General features: G+C 41.8%; 1 protein-coding gene across 1 annotated transcript in view; it reads left to right on the top strand.

The window, feature by feature from the left end:
* Positions 1 to 12,165: 12,165 nt before the first annotated feature.
* The window catches only part of F12 (coagulation factor XII), a 61,295-nt gene continuing 47,387 nt past the window's right edge, over positions 12,166 to 26,073 (top strand). The window contains exons 1-3 of the mRNA XM_089671126.1: positions 12,166 to 12,255; positions 21,953 to 21,998; positions 22,081 to 22,174. Of these exons, the coding sequence (XP_089527252.1) occupies positions 12,196 to 12,255; positions 21,953 to 21,998; positions 22,081 to 22,174 (200 nt within the window). The 5' untranslated portion in view covers positions 12,166 to 12,195. The remainder of the gene's footprint in view (positions 12,256 to 21,952; positions 21,999 to 22,080; positions 22,175 to 26,073) is intronic.

Below are 26,073 nucleotides of genomic sequence, written 5' to 3'. Positions count from 1 at the left end.
TTTTTTTTAAATTTGGAACAGTACATGAATTCCACTTGGTATCACCCTGTTGCAATCTACTGTACAGACTGCACAAGCAAAGCTCAGGTAGTGTGAAAGAGAAGCAGCACGGGGAGTTAAGTGTGCGGCACTGCAGGGGTATACTGATAGGAGGATAGAGCAAAGTGACAAAGAGATTAGCTCATCAGTGTGATGCTTCTCCTTTTCCTGTCAAATCACAGGGTGGGGACCTGTAAATAAAAATGAATCTACATCAAAGATCAGATCCCCTCCCCTGCTATACAAGATTGAATCAACAGAAATACAAATCCCATATGTGTATTTTATATGTGTATTTAGCTGTTTGCTTGGAGTTCAGCTTTAAATAAATGAAATAAAATGAAATCTCGTCTTGTACTGAGATGACACATTTGCATGGTGAGAACGCACCTTAGCTTCCTTTAGCACTCAAGCCTAAGGTTTCAGAATACATTAGATACATTTTATCAAGTACTTGAGAATCATTTTAGGATGGAAATGTTCTGTAATCTCATTCTAATTAATATTAAATAGCAGTATGTGGAAAATTAAAAATCTGCAGTACATTAGTGATAAAGTCATTAAATGTAAATGGAATCAGGATTTTTGTGTGCTCTAAATAATACATTACACATTAGCAGTATTTAAATGCATGTGATATCTTAATTGGAAAAGTCACACAAGAGGACTTACCACAACAAATGTTCACATGAAGAAACGAGGCAGGATGTGAACGACTGATTATTGCAGACATTTCTTTTTCTTATCCTGACCTGCTGCAGTGCCTGCATTGAACATTTCCAATCCATGTCTAGCAGCAGCACGCAAGTTCTTCTAATCATGCAATGGGGGAATGTGTCCTGTTGACTTAATGTGCCATTCAAGTCGTAGTGAGATTTTTCCCTAATTTCTAAAAAAAAGTACATTATCTATGATTAGCTTCTTTTCTTGTCAGAGGAACAATATATGAAGCTTTATGTTTCCTTTTATTGTTAAACTATGCACCCAAAAACACATAAATAAATAAAAGTTCTCCACTGAACATTGTGTTTTGCCTGGCACTCTGTAACATCAGAGGCGTTACATCGGCCCCCTGGTCAAGGGATCACTGTGATTTGCTGTCACAGTGATCAGGTGACCAAGAGCCTATCCCTCCAGCACCTGTTCCTAAACAGTTAGCCTGGGTTCACATATATGTGGTGCGGTATTTCGCACCGGAACCGCACCGTATACCTGTGCAAGTCACATGCAATTTGTGTGCGGTGCGATCGGAGCCATGCATTTTGTATGGCTCTAATTGCACCGCACCCGCACCAAAAATGTACAGGACCCTTTTGTGGGTCCACATTAGAATTGCATCCCATGGTATTCACACCTATGCGATTCTATTCTGCACATTGCACCGTGTTTTGCGGACCGCTTTTGGGGTGCTGTTAACTTAAACACCCACAGCGGTTCGCATGAATGGGGTGCGATTCTGATGCGGTGCGGAATTCACACAGAAAATGCTGCGAACTCCGCACCGCATCAGTGTGAACCAGGGCTCACCTGGAGCTTTGGGGCACTGGCTGTACACGTAAATGTGGATGGTTGGTGTTAACCACTTGTGGTCAAAGGCAATATTGACTTTATGTTATATTGTACAGCGCTGAGCAAACTGTTGGCGCTATGTAAATCCTGTATAATAATAATAATAATAATGTTCTAAATGCTGTCTACATCTTTGTTGAGGTGATTTTAAATGCTGTCTGTGTCTCCATAGTTGAGATTCCTCATCTCATTCTATTTTGACTGACAACTGTAACCTGGACAGGAAGTGTAAAGAACTCTTACCACTCCAAAAATAAGAAAAATAAATAGTTTTAGCTGTGCATACACTTTAAAAAGGGGGAAAAAATTATTGTAGTAGGTAATCCATCCTGGCTGTAGCTGCTAATCTATAAATCTCATTGAAAATTGGGAGAAAGTTATATTAAATATTTCTTAAAATATACCTAAACCCAAGTATAAAAAAGTAATATATTGCAGTTTATCAGTCCTTAGATGTGGTTGTCTGCATTAGTTCAGGCTTAGGGTTCATGTACACGGGATGTTTGGAAAACTCTTCTGAACGATGGAAACCTTTAAGGGTTTCAGAAGCCGGGAGGCGGGGCGGGGTTTAGGGTCATGTGACCGCCGTGATACGCCATCACGGTGGTCACATGATCGGAGAAAGGTCCCGATCGAAAGGGGAGATCGGGACCTTTTCGTGAGTACTGGACGTGTGCTGGGAGCGCACAGGGCGTGCGCTCTCAGCACATACGTTCTTTTTTAATAGAACGCAAATGTGCGGCTGCTCGACATCTAGGCCCAGATGCCAGGAGGCCGCTCATTTGCGTTCGGCCGGCGTGAAGAGGTTAAAAAACATATGTTTAGCCACGTTTGCATACCGCGTTTATGCGCGTTTGCATTTAGAAGCGTTTTTTTAAGATAACCTCAGGAGACCTTCCAAAATGCCCAGAATGCACTGAAAAACAGTAAAAAAATAACGATTTCAGACATTTTGACAGAAATAGAGACAGAGAACAGAAGCAGTGTTGAGATTACCTGTCTTTTCTGGCTGTATTCACTATGGATCCCATCATGAGCATAATGCTGCGCATTCTACCATTTTCTCCTTCACACAAAACCTGGAACTGCCTGCGCTTGTGTACTAGGTCCATTTGAATACATGGAAAACGCTTTGCATGCATTCTTATTATGAAAAAAGGCTCTAGACAGCATCTGGACATGGAACAGTTAAAAATGCTTCTAAACGCAAACGCTGATAAACATGGCTAGCCGTGTTTACAAGCATTTGAAACGCTGATAAAATCTACTCCTGAACACAAGTTTGGGGCGTTCAAAAAAACGACTGTAAACTCAACTGCCTGTAAATGACTGTAAATGGACTATGTGTACATGGACACATAGGAAAACATTAGGGAGAGTTCAGGGGCTGCTAAAAAAAACGCAGAAAAGCTTCTGAATGTCAGTTTATCGGCTGCAGTGTACATGAGCCCTTATTTGCCCTTTATTTTCACCTGATGATCCTACCAGTAACACACTTCCTATCCTAGGGTGTAGTCCACAAAGATAGCTGGGAACACAACTCATTGTTGACAGTCAGCACAGGAAGTTATCAGCTTACAGCACTTCGGGTAGGATGGATCAGCAGGTTTATTTTTTGCACTTCGCAAACAGATACAAGAAATTACTTTCAACTGTATATTTACCAGACGTAAAGGAACCGTATGGGGTAGGCCAGTGGTCGGCAAGCCGCGGCTCGCGAGCCACATGCGGCTCTTTACAAACTTAAATGCGGCTCTTCTGTGTGCCGGGCGCCCGCTCCCCTCCCTCCTCTCGGGCGGCCGCCCCAAAAGTCAGGACTCTGCAGCTGTCAGGATGTAGGCGGGGCAGCCAGGATGTAGGCGGGACAGCGTGACGAACTCCTCTCCTCTCACAGTCCGCCCTGAAGACCAGAACGGCGCAGGAACACGGCGAGAGGAACGCGTGGAGCAAAGGTAAGTGAATTGACACAGGGGGGACTTACTATATGGGGGATGAATTACTATATGGGGGACTTACTATATGGGGGATGAATTACTATATGGGGGATGAATTACTATGGGGGATGAATTACTATATGGGGGACTTACTATATGGGGGATGAATTACTATATGGGGGATGAATTACTATATGGGGGATGAATTACTATGGGGGATGAATTACTATGGGGGATGAATTGCTATATGGGGGATGAATTGCTATATGGGGGATGAATTACTATATGGGGGATGAATTACTATATGGGGGATGAATTACTATGGGGGATGAATTGCTATATGGGGGATGAATTACTATGGGGGATGAATTACTATGGGGGATGAATTACTATATGGGAGATGTATTTTCAGTTTTAAAAATGTGGCTCTCAAAATAAATTTCAATCGTGGTTTTGGCGAGATTTGGCTCAGTTGAAAAAAAAGGTTGTCCACCACTGGGGTAGGCTAAATAATTAACAAAGATGATCATAATCATGATTCAGCTGTTATGTTCTTCCTCCCTCCTTTTGCTTTTTCAGCAGGGGCACTTCCTCTGTCATGTAGGTCCCAGTAATGGTCCATTTGCTGTGTGAAGGTTTACAGGGGGTGGTTACAACTTCAGAAATCCACCCCCTCTCTTTGTACCTCCTCCGTTGGAAGATGTGGCCGTGGTTACTGGACAGACACACACCAGAACAGTAAAAATGTTCAGGCACTGCGGTATACCTCTGCATAAAAGTAGAAAATACGTAAGTGGTATAGACATGGCTGGATCCAGAGGGAGATGTTGGGGAGGGCTGTGCCCCCCAGATTTCAGTTTCCACCTATCCTCCATGAATACTGTGCCCATTGAGCTCTTTCTCACATGCACTGCACAAAGTCTTGGCGCAAACATTACAGCTCCTCTACTCCCCCTGCCCTCACACGGCACAAAGCTCAGATCTGTTCTCCCACAGATAGCCTCTATCTGCACACTGTGTAGCTGCCTGTTATGCTGCAGTTTTGACCTGTGTTCTAAAATAATAATGGCTGTACAGCATGGAATTCAGCTACACAGTGTGCAGATAGAAGCTGTCTGTAAGAGAATTAACCTGTGCTGTGTGAATGGAGGAGGGAGAGGGATGAAGGGGAGAGGATCTATGCTGTGTAAAGTCTCAGGAGCAAGCAGACAGCCCAGAGCTGTCATCCATCAAACAGATGGAGGAGAAGTAAAGGGGGTGGATCTCAACAAGATTGTTGGCATGAAAATCCAGAGAAGACTGTAGCTCCTGCCACAGGTATTTACCGTGATTTTAACATCAGAGGGTGCACTTCTCCAGGATCTAGTCCACTACCTTTGAAATATCGATGCTGTCCTTAAAGCTGAATTCTGGGATAAGGAAATATTGTCTAAATACAAGGGGCATGTGTATTCTAACCTAAATCTTGTTGTATTATATGTATACCTTCAAGACATGTGCCATAATTCAGTGTGAAACTGCTCCTCTGCGCAAGAACTTACTGTAATAAAGACTGGTCACTCTCCTTGTGCAAGATAACTGGTCTTGTACCCATCCCTCTTCTGTAGTTTACTGCAGGCAGTCGGTAGTGAGAGGAGATGCTGGGCCCCTCGCAAAGCTTTGCTATGTATAGCCCAGTGATGATATCATCACTACTTTGATACAGTAATATTTGGGTTTGTAAATGCATTTGGTGCACACACGGTGTATTTATATCCTATCTGGCTATTAAGGAATATATTTAAATGAATGGCCCTAGCTGTATGGTAGACTTTAGGTGGGCAGCCAGGGGGTAGTAAACCCCAGCTCAACCACCTGTTTTACCACCCCCCGGCTCAAGTGTTACATTCATATGACTGTGTTGCAGTAACACACATGAAGTGTGTTGGTGTTCTGTATTGACTTTCATTTGGAATGGTAGCAAATGCACCTTTGTAATACAGCACTGCAATGCAAGGTAACACACTACAGTGTGTTAAGGTGAAATGTGCTAACAAAAATACAGCAGGTGCCATTTTAGATCAAGCAATCCAAACAACTGTGTTGCACTGCCAATTCCACAAAACAACTCAATCAATACCTAATAATCGCAAAATGCAATAAATATGAAAAAGGGGGTTACAGTGCATACATATAAAATAAATGAAAACATCACCAATTTATAAGTGTTAAATAAATAAATGAAAGTCCAAAGTGCATGAATATTCCACCCAAATAAAGTGCTGAAAATGTCTCTGTGTGAAAAAAAGTGCATTCATAAATATGGAAAGAAGCCCAAATGATCTTGTGCAAATCAACTTCTTCACTACTATGTATACCACCACAGAAGATATTAAAGCTGCTTACTGAACAGTTAGATCTTACATTTTGGGAGGTCTAACAGAATTTTAGGGAAAAATCCCAAAATGGATGGATGATCTCCTCCTGTCCCGTAGTCAACCCACCAGGAGGATGGATGGATGAATGGAAGGTGAGCATCCACTAACACTGCCACTGCCTGCCGCTCAAGTTGCCATCTCACACCAAGTCTGACTGGGACATTCCAACGATCAATCAAACCAAAGTGTCACATGCAAGAGGAAGGGAATCGCTCATGGTGCAGTAATTAAAAACAAGCTTATTAAAAATTAGGCATCTACCCATACATATGTAGCGCTACTCTCTTGAGAGCCGCTGGTTTTGGGTCCCTTCTTTATTTCCTGCACGGCAAGGCAACACACATTTTCCACCTGTGTCCAGAAACAAGAAACAGACCATGGGCTTGGTTTTCTAGTTTTATTAGGGAGGGTGTGGGGGTTATGGGATGTCCCATTTGATTGCAGAATAACAATTTGAGGACAGCTTCCTTCTCTAGAAAATATTACAACAATGGCAGATGAATGACCGCCTGGAACCCTGACAGTCTATTTAGCAAAGTACAGCAACTTGCATGAGCTCTGAGTCCCCTTGAATGGATTTTAATCCATTTTAATGGATTCTCAAATTCCTAAGTTCCCTAAGTGTTCGAAATACCAGGCTATGGTATCTGATCGCAGTCAGGGGCGGACTGACCATTTGGAAACTCGGGCACTGCCCGAGGGCCCGGGGTCAGTAGGGGGCCCCATGAGATGCCCCTGGTACCTTTTTCATAGGCTTTTTTGAGTTGGGCAAGGACACAGGGGCCCCATGATCCCCTATTGCCCAGGGGCCCCATGAGTTGTCAGTCTGCCACTGATCACAGGACAAAGGATTGGGTAAACTATGAACTGTCCCCTGAAGTCTTGCCAGAATTTGCATCCAGCAGACCTCTCCCTTCTAGATCCTGGGGGTATAGAGGTACTCACACTGTCCTGGTCCTAGCTATGGATAGAACTACTTTCAGCCTCTATAGCTGGGCTGGTTCCTCTCCAAGCTTGGCAGGCTGTCCTTCCCCGGGGGACTGCAGGGCAGTGGCGCTCCCTCTTTCAGCTTCTCTTCAGCTTTTGGCCTCCAGCCTGGAAGCAGAACCCCCCTCCCCCCCAGTCTCCCTTCCAGGCTACACAGCAACACCTCTCAGCAATAAATCTTCCACTCGACTCCCTTTCTGGCCAGGCTCTCTCATATTTATGGGCTGGTCTGCCACACTGCCAGGCCTCCTGCCTGGGATTGGCCAGATAATCATTAATATGCAGATCAGCCCCTCCTCACCTCCACCTACTGGCTTCTAGAAACGAGAAGTTTCTAGAGCAGGGGGATGTACCAGAGGACTGACCCGTAGAGCCCTCTGTAGGCTGCCCTAATGCAACACACATTAAAGAAGCAACTGATTGCCCTAGTGTCAGTTAGCTCTTACAAATTGCTTAGTATGCATGCACAAAAATGCTATGTCCTTTTTAAATTTTAATAAAAATAATAAATATGAATATAACAAAAGGTCCACTATAACATAATTTCATGTTGAAAAATTCACATACTGTACCTCAATATACATGAAAGTTTTAGAAATTGCTGATTGTGCCTGAAGGAATATGTTCTGCAATGGTCCTTTCCACTTGCTGCAGTCCTTACTTAACAGAATAACTCCCCTGGAAATAAATGATAACAGCTTAAAAGAGCAACTGAGATCATGATGTAAGCACATTTCCCACCCCACCCTTTTGATATTTGTGTGGATAACAATGAAGTGGGGAAGCCAAACATTTCTCATAACATATCAGAAGATTGGATTTAAAGCTCTGGAGAGAAGACTGTTCAAAACAGGAAATTATTTAAATCTCCTCCATGGGGAGAGCAAACAGAGATTCAGACAGTGATTTCCCACTCTCACTCTACAATTAAAAAATAAGAATTGGTGAAACATCCGTGGCTTGCACCATGCAAAGTAAGTCTTCTAAGTGCAATGGTATAACCTCTGAGCGGATGATTTACAACTTTGTGCAGCATTGGATTATGAGAGTCAGAGAGATTTTGATCTCTCGGGACTTGGGATTCCACAGCCAAGCTGTTAAAGCCAGTGACATTAAACTGGTTACTGAGACAGCAGGGTGGAAGATTGGTCTTTGAGACAGCAGGCACAATCAGTCTGGAAGTGCCTACGGAGTGTCTTCCAGTAGATGAATAACATCTGAGTACCATGTCCTTCTGGGCCAATTTGGTGCCATCAAGATTACCGGACTTACCTCCCATCCCAATCTTGCGAAACAGTTAAAGAAAAATCTGTAGCAAAGGGAAGGCCTTAGCCTGAACTGATATCACAGGGTAATCAGTGCATCCACTACAAATCCTTTTGGATCCCTGACCCTGGCCATGAACCTGTCCACCTTGTTGTTGTGGTGGGATGCCAAAATATCTATGTTTGGTGTTCCCCAATGGTACAGATGTCCTGAAACACTTTGAAGAGAAGAGACCATCCCCCTTTATCTAGGAAATGATGGGTGAAGAAGTCTGCCTGCTAGTAGTCTACTCTGAGAATGTGGACTGGAACAACAGCCAGAATTAAATAGGCTTCTCAAAGGGCCATACAGCTTCTTGAGCCACCCTGATGTTTGATTTAAGTCAGGGCTGTGGTGTTGTCTGACAGAACCCTTGTTTGTTGCTCCTGTAGCTGATTGGTCCACCACAGCAGGCACAGGTGATTGGACTCCCTTGATGATCACACTCTTGTGTTTCTGGCTCTAGTAATCCTCCCCAACCCATGGCTGGAATCCATTAATAAAAATGTCCAGATTCTGTGAATCCTGCACATGGCTGGCCAGCCACCAGGTCAGAGATATACTGGCCATAGGACACAGGGCTGGTTCAGAGAGGGAGTTCCTCCAATACAGTCAGTACACTGAACTGCAAAGGCCTGGAGTGAAACTTGGCAAAAATTACCACCTTGAAGGAGGCCACCAAGAGGCCCTCGTGCAAAATCAGATTGTTGGTAGCTTTTTGGAGCGCAAGATCCAGATATGGGTATGGCGTGTTAATACCTATTCCCAAGAAAGAAACAGCTGGGTTTAGGCCATGTCCAAGACTAGGCCCAGGTAGTCAGGACAGACGTCTGGACGTGAGGGTTCACTTAAAGCTCTGCCGTATATGTATTGTCAGCTGCACATAGGATGCCTGGGCAGAATGCTCCTTCAAAAGGAGATCATCCAGATATCTGATAATATGGATTCCATGAGAGCTCAGCATCAAATGGATTGGGGCAAGCATCTTCGTTAAGACCAGGGGGCTGTGGACAGGCAAAAGGAAAGTGCTACACTGGGAGGGCTGACTGGAAGTGCTGCTCCCCCACCGCAACCACAGACACCACTGATGCATGGGAAAAACTGGAATATGCAAATACTCAACCTTGATTTATATTGATGTTAGAAATTCCCCTTGCTGCAGCAATGCAATTACAGAACTTGCTGATTCCATCCAGAACTTGCTCCTGAAAAAAGGTGTTTAGAAACATCAGGTCTAGGATGGGGTGAATGCATCTTTTGGGCTTTTGAGCAATATAGGTTTAAATAAAAGCCCTGAAATCATTATTTCCCTGGGGCAGTCACTCCTGAGCAGTGAAGTTTCTACAACGCTGTCTGAAGGGGCTGTAAACTCATCAGGGAGGCAGGAAGGTTTGAAGGCTCAAGGCAAGGATTAGGCATGGAATGAAATTCCAGCCTGCATCCGTGGGACACTACATTCAGGACCCAAACTTCCAAAATGCCTTAAATCCAGGTAGGAAAAAGGTCAAAAAGACGTCCCCCTACTTGCAAGAGTGGGGGCGCCCCTTTATTGCAGGGAAGCTATAGTGCCAGACTTGGCTGGCTTGGACATCCAAGACTTGCAATGGAACTGATTAGAGGACTTGGCTTTAGAAGCCGAGGTCTGGCTGGGGAGAAAAGAAAATGTCTGTCTTTGCTGTGGGCACCATAGCTTTCTACTAACTAGATAGGACAATGCTCTTTCTTCCTACAACTTCCTTAATAAAAGCATGTAATGATTCTCCATAGAGTCATTCCTTGTCAAATAGAATCCTTTCCAGTCATTTCTTACAAACTTTCTCTGCAGACCAGTTCAGCATCCAGAGCATCCTGCACATCTGATCTGACATAAAAGCCAGGTGAGAATTTTATCATGGGTAGTCCACCAAACCATCTACAGTACACAGTAGCACAAGGTTACTCCAGTTTATAGAGAACTGAGGAATTCATCAAGATCGATCTGCGGTTGAGCATCATGTGCTTGGCTAAGACTGCCTGGGTCTGGCAAATGGCCATAGACACATCTGATGGTTGCATGATTGAGCTTGACAGAACAAAAGAGGCTTTTAAGAATGTCTCAAACCTTTTGTGCACTGGGTCTTTGAAGACGTAAAGTGTTACTAAACCCAGGACCCTGCATTCACTATATCTGGTTGCCCACATTACACAGCACATGGAAATGCAATTATTTGAATAAATATAAACTGCTAAATACCTTTTCTCATCACCACTTGTTCAATGAAGCTTTGGCAAAAAAATCTGGAAGCTGATTGGTTTCTATTCAGAAGTAAGTCTGATTTTGCACTCTCCAGCTTTAGTAAATAAACCCCAATGTGTCATTGGTCTCCGTACGATGCCCTTTTGTAAAAAAGAAATTTCCTTTTTTGCGGTGCTGTATCAAGGGTAAGCGTTAAATGCAGAGTCCAGTGCCAGAGACAAGGTTACAGACTTGCCCCTCATCTTCTATGCAGCAGGTTGCCGGTACAGTTCCCCAGGGAGCTGATGAGGGACAACCAATTTGAAAGTAGCAAAAATTAGCTGCTGTGGCTTTGGATGCAATCAGGTGGAGAAATTACTTCTCTGTTTGAAAAACAGAGCATAGTCTTCTCAATCTGCAATTACAATCAGAATTATAAACCAAAAACTCACTCTCTATAGAGAGAGGTTATCCATCAGCTAAGGGCACACGCAAAAAACTGGTATATATGGGCTCTCCTAACAACTTTGTCAGTGTCCTCACCTAAAGGTCGCAGCATACAGTATACTGTAACCCTTTGTTTTATGTAGTTACATAGTTAGTCTGGCTGAAAAAAGACAAAAGTCCATCCAGTTCAACCATTAAAAAAATCCAAAGATCCAGAGGAATGCAAAAAAACGCAGCAAAGCATGATCCAATTTGCTCCTGCAGGGAAAAAAATTCCTTCTTGATCCCCCGAGAGGCAATCGGATATTCCCTGGATCAACGTTACCTAGAAATGTTAGTATCCAGTTATATTCTGTGTATCTAAGAAAGAATCCAGGCCTTTTTTAAAGCAATCCACTGAGCTGGCCAGAACCAACTCTTGAGGGAGTCTATTCCTCATTTTCACAGCTCTTACTGTGAAGAAACCTTTCCATGTTTGGAGATTAAATTTCTTTTCCTCCAGATGTAAAGAGTGCCCCCGTCCTCTGTGATGACCTCAGGGTGAATAACTCTACACCGAGTTCACTATATGAACCACTGATGTATTTATACATGTTGATCATATCCCCCCTTAATTTCCTCTTCTCAAGAAAGAATAAATTAAATTCCTCTAATCTTTCCTCATAGCTGAGCTCCTCCAGTCTTCTTATCAGTTTGGGTGCCCTTCTCTGTACTTTCTCCAGTTCTCCAATGTTCTTTTTGTGAATTGATGCCCAAAACTGAACTGCATATTCCAGATGAGGTGTTACTAATGATTTGTACAGGGGTAAAATGATATCTCTCTGGAGTCTATACCTCTTTTATTACAAGAGAGGATTTTGCTCGCTTTAGAAACCGCAGCTTGGCATTGCATGCCATTATTAAGCTTGTGATCTACCAGAACTCCCAGATCCTTCACCATTGATTGCCCCAGTTGTACCCCCCTAGTATGTATGATGCATGCATATTCTTTGAATTGAAGCCAAGCCCATGTCCTCTACTGCATAATTAGGGAAAAAAAAGGTTTTGCCTTGAGGTCCACTTTAAAGCAGCAACCTCCTTTTAAAGTAAATCATAATGCCAGTATGGTTCATGACTGCGGGTTGGAGCTGGAGCTTAAAATTTGTCCTTGGCATATGCATGCTGTGTGGTTCAGAGATAAAAGGTGAATGCCCCTTTTTGCTACTGTGCAATCCAGGTGTACTGAAAACTTTTTAACCTTTGCCTCTTCCATTTGAGCTTAGTGACTTGCTGTGTGGTCGTCATGAAGCTTCTCTTTTTAGCCTTCGTGCTTGTTCTTCTTGTCATCACTCAGGCTAAACCAGTAAGTACCTTTTATCTCCAGCTCCAAATGTGTGTATTTGTTTTTCATGAAGTGTTACTATATGTTGTTTTTGGATTTTCAAAATGTTAAAGACTGATCTATACCAGTTTGCCTGGGGAGAACGTATACTGAGTCACATCATTACCAAACAACTTTGTATGAATCCTGACATGTTAAAAGACCTTTTGGGTAATTTTGCAGTTTTTGTGGTTTGTGAACTCTATATAAACCACATTGGAAATTTCCAAACTAAGTCGCTGTTAGGTATAGTTTTGTTGACAATTAGTAACTACATTATCAGATATTTTGTAGGATGTGGACTGGAGATGTAGAACTGCAGATCTGTTAGATGTTAATGATATGAACTTGCTAAGTTTGTCAGAATCCTGCTTGAACTAAAAAAAAATACTAAAATATGGGTAATTAGGGGTGTGAAATTTTAGGTTAATTGGGGTGTGATCAAAACTGGCCCTAGATTGTGTGTATTTGTCTGTACTTGTTTTAGGCACAGTAGATTTTAAGTTGCTTCAGAAGGGATTGATGTGAATGGTTTTATGTACTCTGCAAAGGATTTTTGAATAAAAGATATATTATTATTATTTATTTCAAGTACTTATATAGCGCCTTCAATTTATGCAGCACTTCACATACATATATTACAGTCACATCAGTCCCTAACCCTCAAGGGGCTTATAATCTAAGGTTACTAACTCACATACATACACATACTAGCACCAATTTAGACAGGATCCAGTTAACCTATTGGAGTGTGGGAGGAAACCGGAGTACCCTGAGGAAACCCACACAGGCACAGGGAGAACATGCAAACTCCAGGCAGGTAGTGTCATGGTTGGGACTTGAACCAACGGCCCTAGTACTGCCAGGCACATAAATAAAGGAAGTAAAGAACTACTATACTTAAGAACTACTTCTACATTTCAGTACAGTTTAAACTTCATAACCAATCAATGGTATTTATTGTGAACAAAAATACATCTTTAAGTATTAAAGGAGTCTTTTTTAATCTTAAAAATCTTAAAATAATCAGAACTGCAGTCAGTGCAATAATAAAATAAAATACATTGCAGTGTAACAGAATGTTAAGTCCTCGTGCACACGGGGTATAACGCTGGTAACGTTAGCTATGTAAAGTCAAGTTAAAAACGTGCATTTTTCTGCTTTCTTTAACGTTTTTTCATTAGCGTTTAGCTGCGTTTTTCCGTGATTGCGCTGCTTAGCGTTTTTTTTTTACCATTTTTTGTAAAAAAAATTCCGGAAAAGCCAGTTTTCGGTGGTTTACCTCGTTTTTCAGTGTTTTGCAGCATTAGAGCATTTTTACAGCTAAAAAACTCCTCTAGAAACCCACTAGTCCTGGGTTTTTTTTTCAAACAAAAAATGTCCTGGCCAAAAAACATTGATTACAGTCTATGTGTACATTGACACTAAGATGAGTCAGTAATAGTATAGTAAAGTAAACAAACACATTTATCAAGTCTGTGAAGTCGTTTTCTGGGGATTAACCTTTGCATTGCACTCAGAAGCAGATCATGAATGTTTTTTTTTGCCGAAGCAGTCCTAAAGATTCACAAAAGATTTCCACACACCTTTGGAGCAGGGGTGTATTTACCACAAGGCAAACAAGGCATTTGCCTAGGGTGGCATTTTTCAGGGAGGGCAGCACTGCCCCTCAGAAGAAGGGAAAGAAGAAAGGACACACATGGCATGGGGACCTGGTGGGTTCTGAGAGGGGCTGCGGGTTTCATGATGGTGTATGCACAGCCCAACTCTCGTTCCCGGGGATGTCCAGAGCTGTGAAGGTGAGTATCTTTCTATCTCTCGCCATGGGGGATGGTGGCTGGTGTATGGGGGGCAGTGGTAGTGGAAGACTCTCTTGGGTTGGAGGCAGGGGTGTTGTTAGTCAATATCGGGCTCTCTCTGTTGGGGGGCGCCGATTTTTGTGTTGCCTAGGGCAGCACAAAACCTAAATACACTACTGCTTTGGAGGAGGGGTGTCAGTAGAAGTCTGATCATTGGAGAGCACACTCAGTTCCCACCACAGATTGAGAACTGACCATGCTGTGCTCTCCTACATAGTGTGGTCAGTTTTCAATAGGAAAGCAGAGGGACTGGCAGAAACACCAGGGATTTTACACACAAAAAAGTAATACAAAGGGAACAGGATACTTTTTCATACAAGTACATGATACATATCAGGAATAGGAAATGGGTTTACATATTGAAGTTTGTATTGTAGAGTAATTGTGTACAAGAGTACTAACAGTGCCGGTTCACATGTTTGAACCGCATCCAATCTGCATGACATGTGAAATTACATTGCTTCCTATGGTGCCTGTTTACATATGTCCAGTGCACTGGCAGTGTGGGTTCAGTGCGAATTGAAAAAGAGCCATGTACGATTTCTGAGCAGTGCAGTCCAGTTCAGGTTAGGATTCCAGGCTATTGACTTCTATGGGAACCATTTCTAAGCCTGTGTGAACAGGATAAAATGCTGATCTGAACTTGTTATGAACCACTAAACAACTACTGTGCCAATTCATTGTGAAACCTGAGCTGCAATCCACACCACACGTGTGTGAATCAGTCAACTTCAAAGGAAGGAGTGAGAGGGCTTGGAATTTTACACTAAGGCCCTAATCTGAGTTGCTGAAAGCGACTGGTAAACTACTAAGGTCAGTGTAATTAGCTGGAAAATGAATGCAAATCTGCAATTATGCCCCCCCTCTTCCTTGACAACTTTTGTCCACAGCACTGAGTAATGTGCTGACTTTGCTGACAACTTCCCTGCTACCTGTCCTTGATTTAGACATGCTTTATGTTAAGATCCATGACAGTAGGGAGGTCAGCAGGGGACCCATGAATATGTTGCTATCAGGCTGCATGATCTGTACTTATACCCCTGTCTATGTAGTAATGTGGTACAGGCAAGTGTGATTTACAGTAAATACACAACATTTCCAAGTTACAATACAGGTTTTTTCACTTAATACTTATACTTTCTTTTTCTATCACTTTCACTTAAACTTTCTTTTTCTTTAAATTTTATTCCTGTACATTTAAAGTTGAACTCCAGGCCACAATAAAACACAAAGGAAATAGTTGAAATGGTTATAACATATATAAAAAAAAATATTCTAATTGCTTGTTTTTATTGTTAGATAATTGCCTCTCAGGATTCGTTTGAGGCTCAGCTGCTTTTAAAAATTGCAACAATGAAGAATCATACATACAGTAACTGCTACTTTCATACTGCAACTCCCATCATGAATTGTACCTGTAGCACTACATCTGTAGGAGCCACAGAAATACTGTCCAGGTTCTCCCCAAATGCTTTGCCCCGCAGCCAAGTACATAGGCTCATTCACTCATTTATCCAATAATACTGTTCAACAGGTAAAAAGTTTTGGGCATAAAATTAGCTAATCTTACATAATTTTGGGGTGCTGAAAACGAAAATGACCCTAAAAAATGTTGATTGGCTCTAGTTTCCATGATATATTCACCCATCTAATGACGTAAGCCATTCAAAATTATGATGCAACTTCAGCTGCATATTGCGCAATTGATACTGGTGACCAATAGAAAATTGCATGTATACTGAGATGATGCAATATTAGCCTTTAATTGCATCACTTCACTGCATTAAAGCTGCAGTATCTGTAGCTGATTGTAGTTCGACAGCGTCTTTACATTTCGTTTTATGCTTATATAGGCTACTCAGTAATGCCTCGAACTTGTGTGAATAAAGCAGATAATTTCTGCTATATCTGCGGTGAAATAACTTTTATCTCACAAAAAAGGAGGATAACAGGAATGATTAAGAAAGCCTACAACTTGTATTTTGGCTGCAAGATAGGAGACCAGGACAAGAGCTGGGCACCACATATATGCTGCAATTCTTGTGGGACGGCACTGGAGCAATGGTTGAATGGAAAAAAGGCATCTATGCCTTTCGCTGTGCCAATGATTTGGAGAGAGCCAACAGATCATGTTAGTAATTGTTACTTTTGTATGGTGCCCCCAATTGTAAAAGGGCTAAATAAGAAGAAAAAGGTATCTGTGCACTATCCAAATATTCTATCGGCAATACGTCCAGTTCCTCATGGAGAGGGGCTACCAATTCCTAAAGCACCAGAATCCTTCGTGGTTGAGTCAAGTGAGGAAGAACCTGAAGCGTGTAGTCACGTGCAGTTGTAAGAGATAGCCCTTTCCTCGAATACAAGAGAAAAGCCAAGAGAAGCAAAACCGACACAAACTGAAGACAAAACTAGTGAGAATCCTAAGTATTAAAATGATTCAACTTAGCTTATGGCTATAATTTTTCTTGGTAATCCTATGCAATATATTATGCCATTTAGGCTTTGTTATGTAGTCAATATCACTTGCTTTATATTTGTGGAAAGACATCTATCTATATAATTATTGTGCATTATGTAGTCATTACGCCTATAGTAGAAAACTTTCCGTTTACAGAAAAACTAGAGCCAATTGACAAATTTCATTGTTATATTTGAACTCAGAATGTGAAATTCATTAAGAAATGGATCCTTTTGTTTCCAAAACTGGCAAAAAATAAAAATTTGTTGAACAGTGTAATCAGTCTAGGGGCGTTGTTTTTGTTGTTTTTATTTTGAAGAATTGGGATGGGGATAAGGGAGATAATTGGGAGACTCCAAATTAGGAACTATGTGCATCAAGGTCTAATCTTCAGAACAAGCTATATTGGATTCCTTGCTTGAATCAAACAGTTGACTTCAGCTTTAAGTAGTAGCATTAAGTAGTAGCAGTAACAGCAGTAACTTCTGTAGAGCCCCGGAGCAGTATTCCTTTAACACCTTTCCACCTGGCCTATAGCAGATTGACGACCGGGCAGGACACTCACCATTGTAACTGGGCGTCATCTGACGTCCTGTCAAAAAAAGCCACTCACGCAGCTGCAGGGTTGCGCAGCGGCACGCTGTGTCACCGGCTGTGTCCACGGGAGACAGCCAATGACATATCACTACACCGGCCCGTTGCCAGTGTCATGTGACCGCTGTGACCAATCACAACAGATAACATGTCAATTATATACAAAGGATGGCTTCCTGTCATGCCATCCATTGTATACAATTATGTTGTTAGCTGTGACTGGTCAAGGCAGTCACATGATACAGACAGGGCCAATCACAGCCCATCTGTATCATGTAGATTGTAAGCTCCAAGGAGCAGGGCCCTCCTATCCCTCTTGTATTGAACTGTATTGTTGCTGTATTGTCTCCCGTTATATTGTAAAGCACTGAGCAAACTGTTGGCGCTATATAAATCCTGTATAATAATAATGTGATCAGCTTTGCCCAATCACAGCTAATCACAACAAAAGACTGAATGAATCAGTTTCATTCAGTAACAATGATTGCAAATATCAATTAAATACATTGGTATTAGCAATCATAATGTGTTAAAAAAAAAAAAATACTGTTCACTTGCCCAGAGTAGTTCAATATTATTATGGTAACGTATTGCTTTGGTCACAGTGCGCTGAAAAATAAAATAGTAAAAAAAAAGAAAAAATGTAATAAAAAAAAATAATAGAAACATTTGAAAAAATATATAAATTCAATTATTATTATTTTCACCAAAGAAATGTAGCAAAATACATTTTGACCTAAATTTATGAAGAAATGTTATTTATTTGCAACATTTTATAACAGAAACAAAGAAAAGTGCATTTTTTTCAAAAGTTTCAAGTGTTTTTAGTTTTGTTTAGCAAAAAATAAAAAACTCAGTGGTGATTAAATACCACCAAAAGAAAGCTCTATTTGTGTGAAAAAAATGATAAACATTTCATATGGGTACAGTGTTGTATGACCGCACAATTGTCATTCAAAGTGTGACAGCGCTGAAAGCTGAAAATTGCCCTGGGCAGGAAGGGGGTATAAGTTCCCGATATTGAAGTGGTTAGGTAGTAGTGGACAGATGGACAAAGTTCTTCCCCTTTGCTAAACCCGCAGTTGATATCCTAGCACCAGAGGGGGGGGGGGGGGGGTAAAGAACACAAAGTCTCTAAAATCCTTAGGGATGTCTGTACTCACAAAGTAACTGAACACCTTCCTCTGTAATACCAGAACAGATGTTCAGGAGACAGGCCCTCAGTCAGCATAGCAGAACCCGGGTATCAGCAATTCAGGCTCTCAGGTAGCCCACATGAGGACTACGGCAGCAACTGTCTGGGAGGGCGAAGCTTGGATAATCCTAGCCAGGAAAGTCCCAGCGCCCCATGTGCTCACTGAATATATACAGTTACCTAGCATGCTTTAGAGCCCCTCTCTCTGGGATAGGCTGAGGTTGTATCAGTATTCATGCTTCCATCTGCATAGCTCCATACCTATCATCCAGAAACTTCTGCAGTCTCCTGGATACAGAGGAAGCTATAGGCAGACTATCTGCACCTCAGCATACAGAGCAGACCTAACTAAATGATCACAGCCAGGGGCGGACTGACCGTTTGAGCACTCGGGCACTGCCCGAGGGCCCGGGGTCAGTAAGGGGCCCCATGAAATGCCCCTGGTACCTTTTACAGGCTTTTTTGGGTGTGCTTTGAGTGTGGGCAAGGACACAGGGGCCCCATGGTCCCCTATTGCCAGAGGCCCCATGAGTTATCAGTCCGCCCCTGATCACAGCTCACTAAGAAAAGGTGAACTAACTACAGCTTTACCTAGCAAGAATTACAGCAACTCTCCCTACAGAGTGACAACTAAATTTACCTGTCAAAAAGTGCCACTAGTGCAGTGTCAGTGTTTTTTATTAGCACTGATCACTGTAATAGTGTCATTGGGGATGTCAGTGGCAGTTAGTCAGTTCCCCCCTCCCATGTCAGAATGCCCGCCGCAGTCCCGCTATAAGTCGCTGATCGCCACCATGACTAGTATAAAATAAATTAATTGAATAATTAATTAATTAACCTCCCTGGAGGTATTCCCGAGTGTAGCTCGGGGTAAAGTTTCAGCACCACAAGCGGTAACCCCGAACTACACTCAGGAATACCTTGCAGCGTTGCTCTGGGATCTCTTCTTCACTTACCTTGTCCTGCGCTCCTGCGATGTCCCCCCTGCAGTGTCCCCGGCAATGTCCTCCGGCCATGCCAGCATCTGTCTTCCGGGTTCCGTTCCCTGCGACGTCGGGACGTACGGGGATGGAACTGGCGGGAAATTTACAAATGTCAAAAAGTGACGTTCACTAAATACACTAAAATCACATAGTAAAACATTACTGTATCAAAGCATTTCACATACATTTTGTCCCTAGTGCTTTGTCCTGTGCCCTGCCTGCATTTTTACTGTTCTTTCTGTCTGGAAACTGAGAAACGTCCATGGTGTCCAAAAAGCGTCCCTTTAGGTCAAAAGTGGTTTTAGACCAGCTAGAGAACAGCGGTAGTAAATTAGAACCACTTGCAGAATTGAGTGATAATGATTTGTGGGGAAATTCGTCATCAGACACTGAAAACGATTTTGCGACTTTGCTCAGTGATGTGCGAACTTGGCGCTATATTTCAAATTTCAGTGGTTTTGGTTTGATTATATTATTGAATTAACCACATGCTGCCCAGCCACCGCATATAAACGGTGGCAGGGCGGCGCTCGTAGGCAAAAGCACGTTTTAAAACGGCTGCCTTCAAAACAGGTAAGGGGCGCGCGCGAGGCGCGCGCCCGCCCTGCCTGTCCCGCGGGTGTCAGCAGCGGGTCTCCGCCGCTGGGTCACGGCCGGTTTTCACCGGCCGTTTTCCCGCGATGAGCGGTAATCACTGACACAGAGCAGGGCTGCATTGTTTACACACAGCCTGCTCTGTGACAGTTCGCCGACAAGCTGCAGTGGGAGAGAAGAGTTTCTCTCCCTCGATCAGCTCCCCCCTCCCTCCCCCCGTCCAGTACACACCCCCGCCCCCTAGTAAAACACTCCCCTTACACAGCAAGTTCTAAAAATGTTAACCCCTTCCTCCCCAGTGACATTAGTACAGTTTCAGTGGTTTTTTTTCACTGATCACTGTATTGGTGTCACTGGGGATGTCAGTGACCCCAAGTCAGTTCCCCCCTCAGTGTCAAAATGTCCGCCGCAGTCCTGCAGTCCCGCCATAAGTTGCTGGTCGTCGCCATATGTCGCTGATTGCCGCTATATGTCGCTGATCGGCGCCATTATTAGTATAAATAAAAATTAAAAATCCCGGTATCTTTCCCGCCATTTGTAAATGCTATAACTTTCACGTAAACCAATTAATTTACACGTATTGGGTTTTTTTTTTTAGCAAAGACATGTCGCAGAATGCATTTTGGCAGAAATTTATGACTAAATTTGATTTTTGCATTTTTTTTTACTGGACATGTTTTATAGCAAAAAGTCCAAAATATTGTTTTTTTTTCCTCAAAATTGTCAGCCTTTTTTTTCATAGCGCAAAAAATAAAAACCGCACAGGCGATCAAATACCACCAAAAGAAATCTCAATTTGTGGGGAAAAAAAAGATGTAAATTTCATTTATGTACCGTATTGCATGACCGCGCAATTGTCCGGTAAACTAGCGCAGCGCTGTATAGCAGAAAAATGGCGTAAATTGCAGTATTTATACCATAGATTGTAGACGCTATAACTTCCACACAAAGCAATCAATATGCACTTATTGGGATTTTTTTTACCAAAAACATGGAGCATAATACATTTTGGCCTAAATTTATAACCAACTTTGAGTTTACTATATATTTTTTATAGCAGAAAGTAAAAAATATTGTTTTTCTTCAAAATTTTTGCCTTTTTTTGTTTATAGCGTGAAAAATAAAAAGCGCACAGGTGATCAAATTACACCGAAAGAAAGCTCTATTTGTGTGAAAAAAAGGCCGTAAATTTCGTTTGGGTGCAGCATTGCACGACCGCGCAATTATTAGTTGAATTAGTGCAGCGCCGAGTAGCAAAAAGAGGCCTGGTCATTAAGGGGGGTAAATCCTCAGGAGCTCAAGTGGTTAAATGTATTATTATTATATTTTATGATTATTTATTAAATTATAATTTATGATTTCGTGTTTCAAATTGTAACATACCCGGGATGTTTACTAGACTTGTTCGGACAGATTTCAGTGAGTTATTCCTAAAAATTACAGGGCTACAATAAAAAAAACTACAAATTTCCATGCAAAAAAATGTACCGCTTTGAGCACAGAAATACAGTACTGACATAATCAGACCGCTAGGGAGGCTACAAATCCAATATATATACCGCCATTTGTAGACTCTATACTGTCACATAAAACAATTCATTTGCTCGTATTGGGATTTTTTTTTGCAATATATATATATATATATATATATATATATACAGGGGCGGACTGACAATTTGGAAACTTGGGCACTGCCCGAGGGCCCGGAGTCAGTAGGGGGCCCCATGAGATGTCCCTGGTACCTTTTTCATAGGCTTTTTTGAGTTTGGGCAAGGACATAGTGGCCCCATGATCCCCTATTGCCCGGGGGACCCATGAGTTGTCAGTCCGCCCCTGTATATATATATATATGTTTTACTGTACCACATGAAGAGGTATCCTGCTTAGTTCAAATATCTGCACAACATTGTGGGTGAGCCAGTGTTTGACCAGTCTTTTTGATATGGGGTTATATGGTTTAACCAGACTAATTCTTCATACATTTATTTTGTTCCAGAGACACAGAGAGAGGGAAAAACACAAACCTGGCTTAGGTGGATTAGGTGAGGTATAATTACTCTATGTGAATATTTTGTTACTAAAAAAATAAGTATGTGCATTAACATCCTTTTGTGTGTCCTTCAGTATTGACAGAGATTGGTGAGCTGTGCCATTTCCCATTTCTTCATGCACGTATGGTACACCACACTTGTATCAGAAGAGGAAAACTCAGGCCATGGTAAGGCTGCTATGTGAATTGCATCCAGTTCTGAGCAAAGATATCTACCCACTATTTCTTTTAGGCTCCATGCACACGGGGCATTTTAATAACGCTGGTAATGTTAGCTGTGTAAAGTCACGTTTTTCCGTGTTTTTTAGTGTTTTTGTATTAGCGTTTAGCCACGTTTTTTCAAGTTGTGTTTTCAGAGTTTTTTTTGTAAAATAAAAGGTCCAAAAATGCTGGTTTGCCACGATTTACCGCGTTGTACCGTGTTTTGCCACTTTTTCAGCGTTAGAGCGTTTTTACAGCTAAAAAACTCCTCTAGAAACCCGCTAGTTCTGTTTTTTTTCCAGCCAAAAAACGTTGATTACAGTCTATGTGTGCATGGACACATAGGATAACATGCTGGCGGGTTTACTGGCTGAAGAAAAAAACATCAAAAGCCAAAAACAGCAGCTGTAAAAACGTCCAGTGTGCATGAGGACTAAAGAGCATTGCCACTTTTAAAGGATAAGCAAAGGTTAAAGCTGACCTGTGGGCATATATGAAGTGCCCGAGTTTCCAAATGGTCAGTCCACCCCTGGTACTGACACATTGCAAGACCCGGACATTACACCCGTGATCTGCTGATACCATGCTTTACCTGCAAAAAAATGACTATTTATTGTTTGTTTTTTGTTTTCTTAAAGGTGAACTTATCCTTTAATCTATCTTGGTAGTAGCCTCTTTGTATATCCTGTACACTCTGAGATTTTGAGAGTCAGAGAGGAATGGGCCGCTTTTTGAGCCAATCAGTTTCTGCTACATGCACATGTGCATGCATAATCATATAGGACACAGAGGGAGGCTCTAGCCACCAGACATATTTACGTCATAAATTTTCATTTAGTTTCGAATGCATTCGTTCATTGAAGAATTTCGTCATATTCGTTATGTTGAACCAATTCATTTTCAGAATTCATTTTGTATCTTCTGCATTTGTTTTGTATATTTGGTGGTCCAAGTGGATTTGAAAAAATTTAGCAGTTTTTACAGAAGATTGCTATATATTCTATATAGTATTGAATCAGATAGATTTGAATCGGAAGGATTTGATATTTTGGGACGCTAGTCCAACCCACAAAAAGAAATGGCATGAGCCGATTGGTCAATATCCACTTATCAATTCCAGTATTCCATGAAAAGAACGAGATAACTTAGTGCATCCCACACCAGTGATACAAGCCATACAAGAGTAGATTTGCAAAGGCTTACCAGAGTCCAATGCATTTTATGACCTTTCTATTTGTTTAGGGGGTCATGGGACTTTGGTAAGTCTTTGCAAATCTACCCTTGGTGATGGCTTGTTTCACTGGTGTGGAATGCACTAGTTTATCTTGTTCCTTTGTTGTAATATTGGAATTGATAAATGGACTTTGACTTACAAGTGTCCATTTTGTCTCTTTTTTTACAAGTTCTTTGAATTAACACTTCACTACTCTATATATGCGCAGTAAACACTTTGGTATAGTGCAGCACAGTTTGTTTTAGTGGTTTTGTTTTGTGGTAGGTAGATATTGCCTAGCGTGCTTGCAGCTGCTTTTTTCTATTGTTTTTTATTTTTGTTTGCAAGTTTACTATTTTTATGTTTGGATAGGACAATATCGACTTGCATCATGTGTATCCGAATGAACAAATTCAGATTAATTTTTCTGAATCCAAGTTATCAAACAAATTTGAAAATTGAATTTCCTATGGGCCCCACATTACTATCGCATCATGTGATGTCAGCTGAATGAAATGAATGAAACAAAAGCATTTGCTAATTGCATTATAACTTAGGGCAGCACTAAGGGGGTAGGAGGATTTATTAAAGAGCAATTCTACTAAGTCCCCATTTAATAAGGAAATGTGATCAGATCCACCAGCAAGTTTTTCAGCCGGATCTGAACAGAAGCTCTATGTTAGCATGTTAGCCTATGGCCAGGCAGGTGTAAACTGACCTGCATTCGATAAAGTGTTATTAAACCCACAACAGTAAAATCTGTGTGTATATGCAGTAAAGCATGCTTGTTATACTCACTGTGGAACCTAAGGGGTTAATTTGCTCCACTGTGTAAAAAGGCTGTTTGATCCTTTCTTCTCTGCCCCTCCTCTTGTTGAAATGCACACCTGATACAGACTGAACTCATGGTCACATGCACATGCTTAGTTTGGTGTGTATTGCTAGAGAAGTTGTTTTTTTTTTTCTTGGGAGGGTGCATGTGATCAGCACAGGGCAAATCAGCACTATCCAAACAGAGGGTCAGATGTTCCACATCCTCCTAGAACAGAAAGAAAGCTCCTCCTACAAGCTTTAACCAGTGCTCTGCTGAAACACTGATGGAAATTACAAGACTGCTCTAACTGCTGATGAGAAAAGATATTTAGCAGTTTATATTTACTAAAATAATTGCCTTTCCATGTGCTGTGTACTGTGGAAGGCTAGATATAGTGAATGCAGGGTCCTGGGTTTAGTAACACTTTAACATCCGATAGTGTCTGAAAAAAAGAAAAGGTGGCCTTTTCTATTCTTTTGGACATAAGTGTGATGGATTTAAAGTAGTCCAGAAGTGCAAAAACGAATAGACAGATATTACAAAAGTGACATCTGTACTGTTCAGCTTCAATTCATCAGGGGCTCTGTTCACAGACACCCTGCAGATCAGAACAGACAGTACCATGTGAAGAAACCCTAAACATGAAATTGTCTTTAAAGTGCACTAACCTAAAGCAACCAGTGCTAATTTCAGACTACAACAAGACGGGTTGTGATGATTTACTATGTGTTGCTGCATGTAAAAATTAACCAATTTAAAAAAAGAACTCAACACTGAAGAAGGCCACTTATTAAAACCTCTACTCAATATCAGCAAATTGAATAATCACTAAGAAAAGGCTAAGGCTTGGTTCACACTACCATGCGATTTCCAGTGCAACTTTGCAGTGCAACTGCTATGTGACATTAGAGTCCATGGCAATCTAAGTCGCATTGAAGGTGCATCAAAGTAGTGCAGGAATCTTTTTTTAAGTCGCTGCAACTTGAGTCACGCTGATTGGAATGGTTGCAATTGAAATAAATGTGTTCTGACTTGTCTTGTGGCTTTATGTGTTGCAAGTCACATGACAAGTCGCAGCAGTGTGAACCAGTTCTAAAAGCTTGAGGTTTATAAATTAGATACTTAAAGCGATTCTAAAGGTTCAATTTTTTGGCGGGTGGAAATAACAAACATGTCTATACTTACCTACTGTGTGCAGTGGCTTTGCAAAGAGAAGCCCAGATCCTCCTCTTTTGGGGTCCCCCGCAGGCTCTCCTGGCCCCTCCCTCCTGTCAGGAGCCCCTGCAGCAAGCAGCTTGCTATGGGGGCACTGCTGCTCCATGTGTCCATTCACACACAGAGCCATGGCTTAGCCCTACCCCATCTCTCCCCTTGTTGGCTGACTGCCTGTGATTGATAGCAGCGAGAGCCAATGGTTCCCGCTTACTGTTTCAGCCAATGAGGAGGCAGAGACCAAGGACAGCTGAAGCTATCATTCACATTGCTGGATTGCGATGAGGCTCGGGTAAATATTGAGGAGGCTGGGGGCACTGCTGCACACAGAAGGTTTTTACCTTCATGCATAGAATGCATGAAGGTAAAAAACCTTTAGCCTTTACAACCACTTTAATGTATGCCATCATGAATATTTGGTTTACAAACAACTAAGGCTGCCCTTGAGAAAGTTTTGAAAGTAAAATATGTGTTTAGATCTCATTTAGACTTTTTACAATTTTTTTTAAGGCAATGTAGGGCAGCACAGTGGCTAAATGGTTAGCACTTCCTCCTGGCAGTACTAGGGTCGTTGGTTCAAATCCCAGCCACAGCACCACCTGCCTGGAGTTTGCGTGTTCTCCCTGT

The sequence above is a fragment of the Staurois parvus genome, unplaced genomic scaffold (genome assembly GCF_062004578.1).
Source record: "Staurois parvus isolate SC_StPar_1 unplaced genomic scaffold, SC_StPar_1.0 ptg000099l, whole genome shotgun sequence".
In the NCBI taxonomy this organism is placed as follows: domain Eukaryota; kingdom Metazoa; phylum Chordata; class Amphibia; order Anura; family Ranidae; genus Staurois; species Staurois parvus.
The sequence above is the reverse complement of the archived record's forward strand: the minus strand, read 5'-3'. Positions and strand labels throughout refer to the sequence as shown.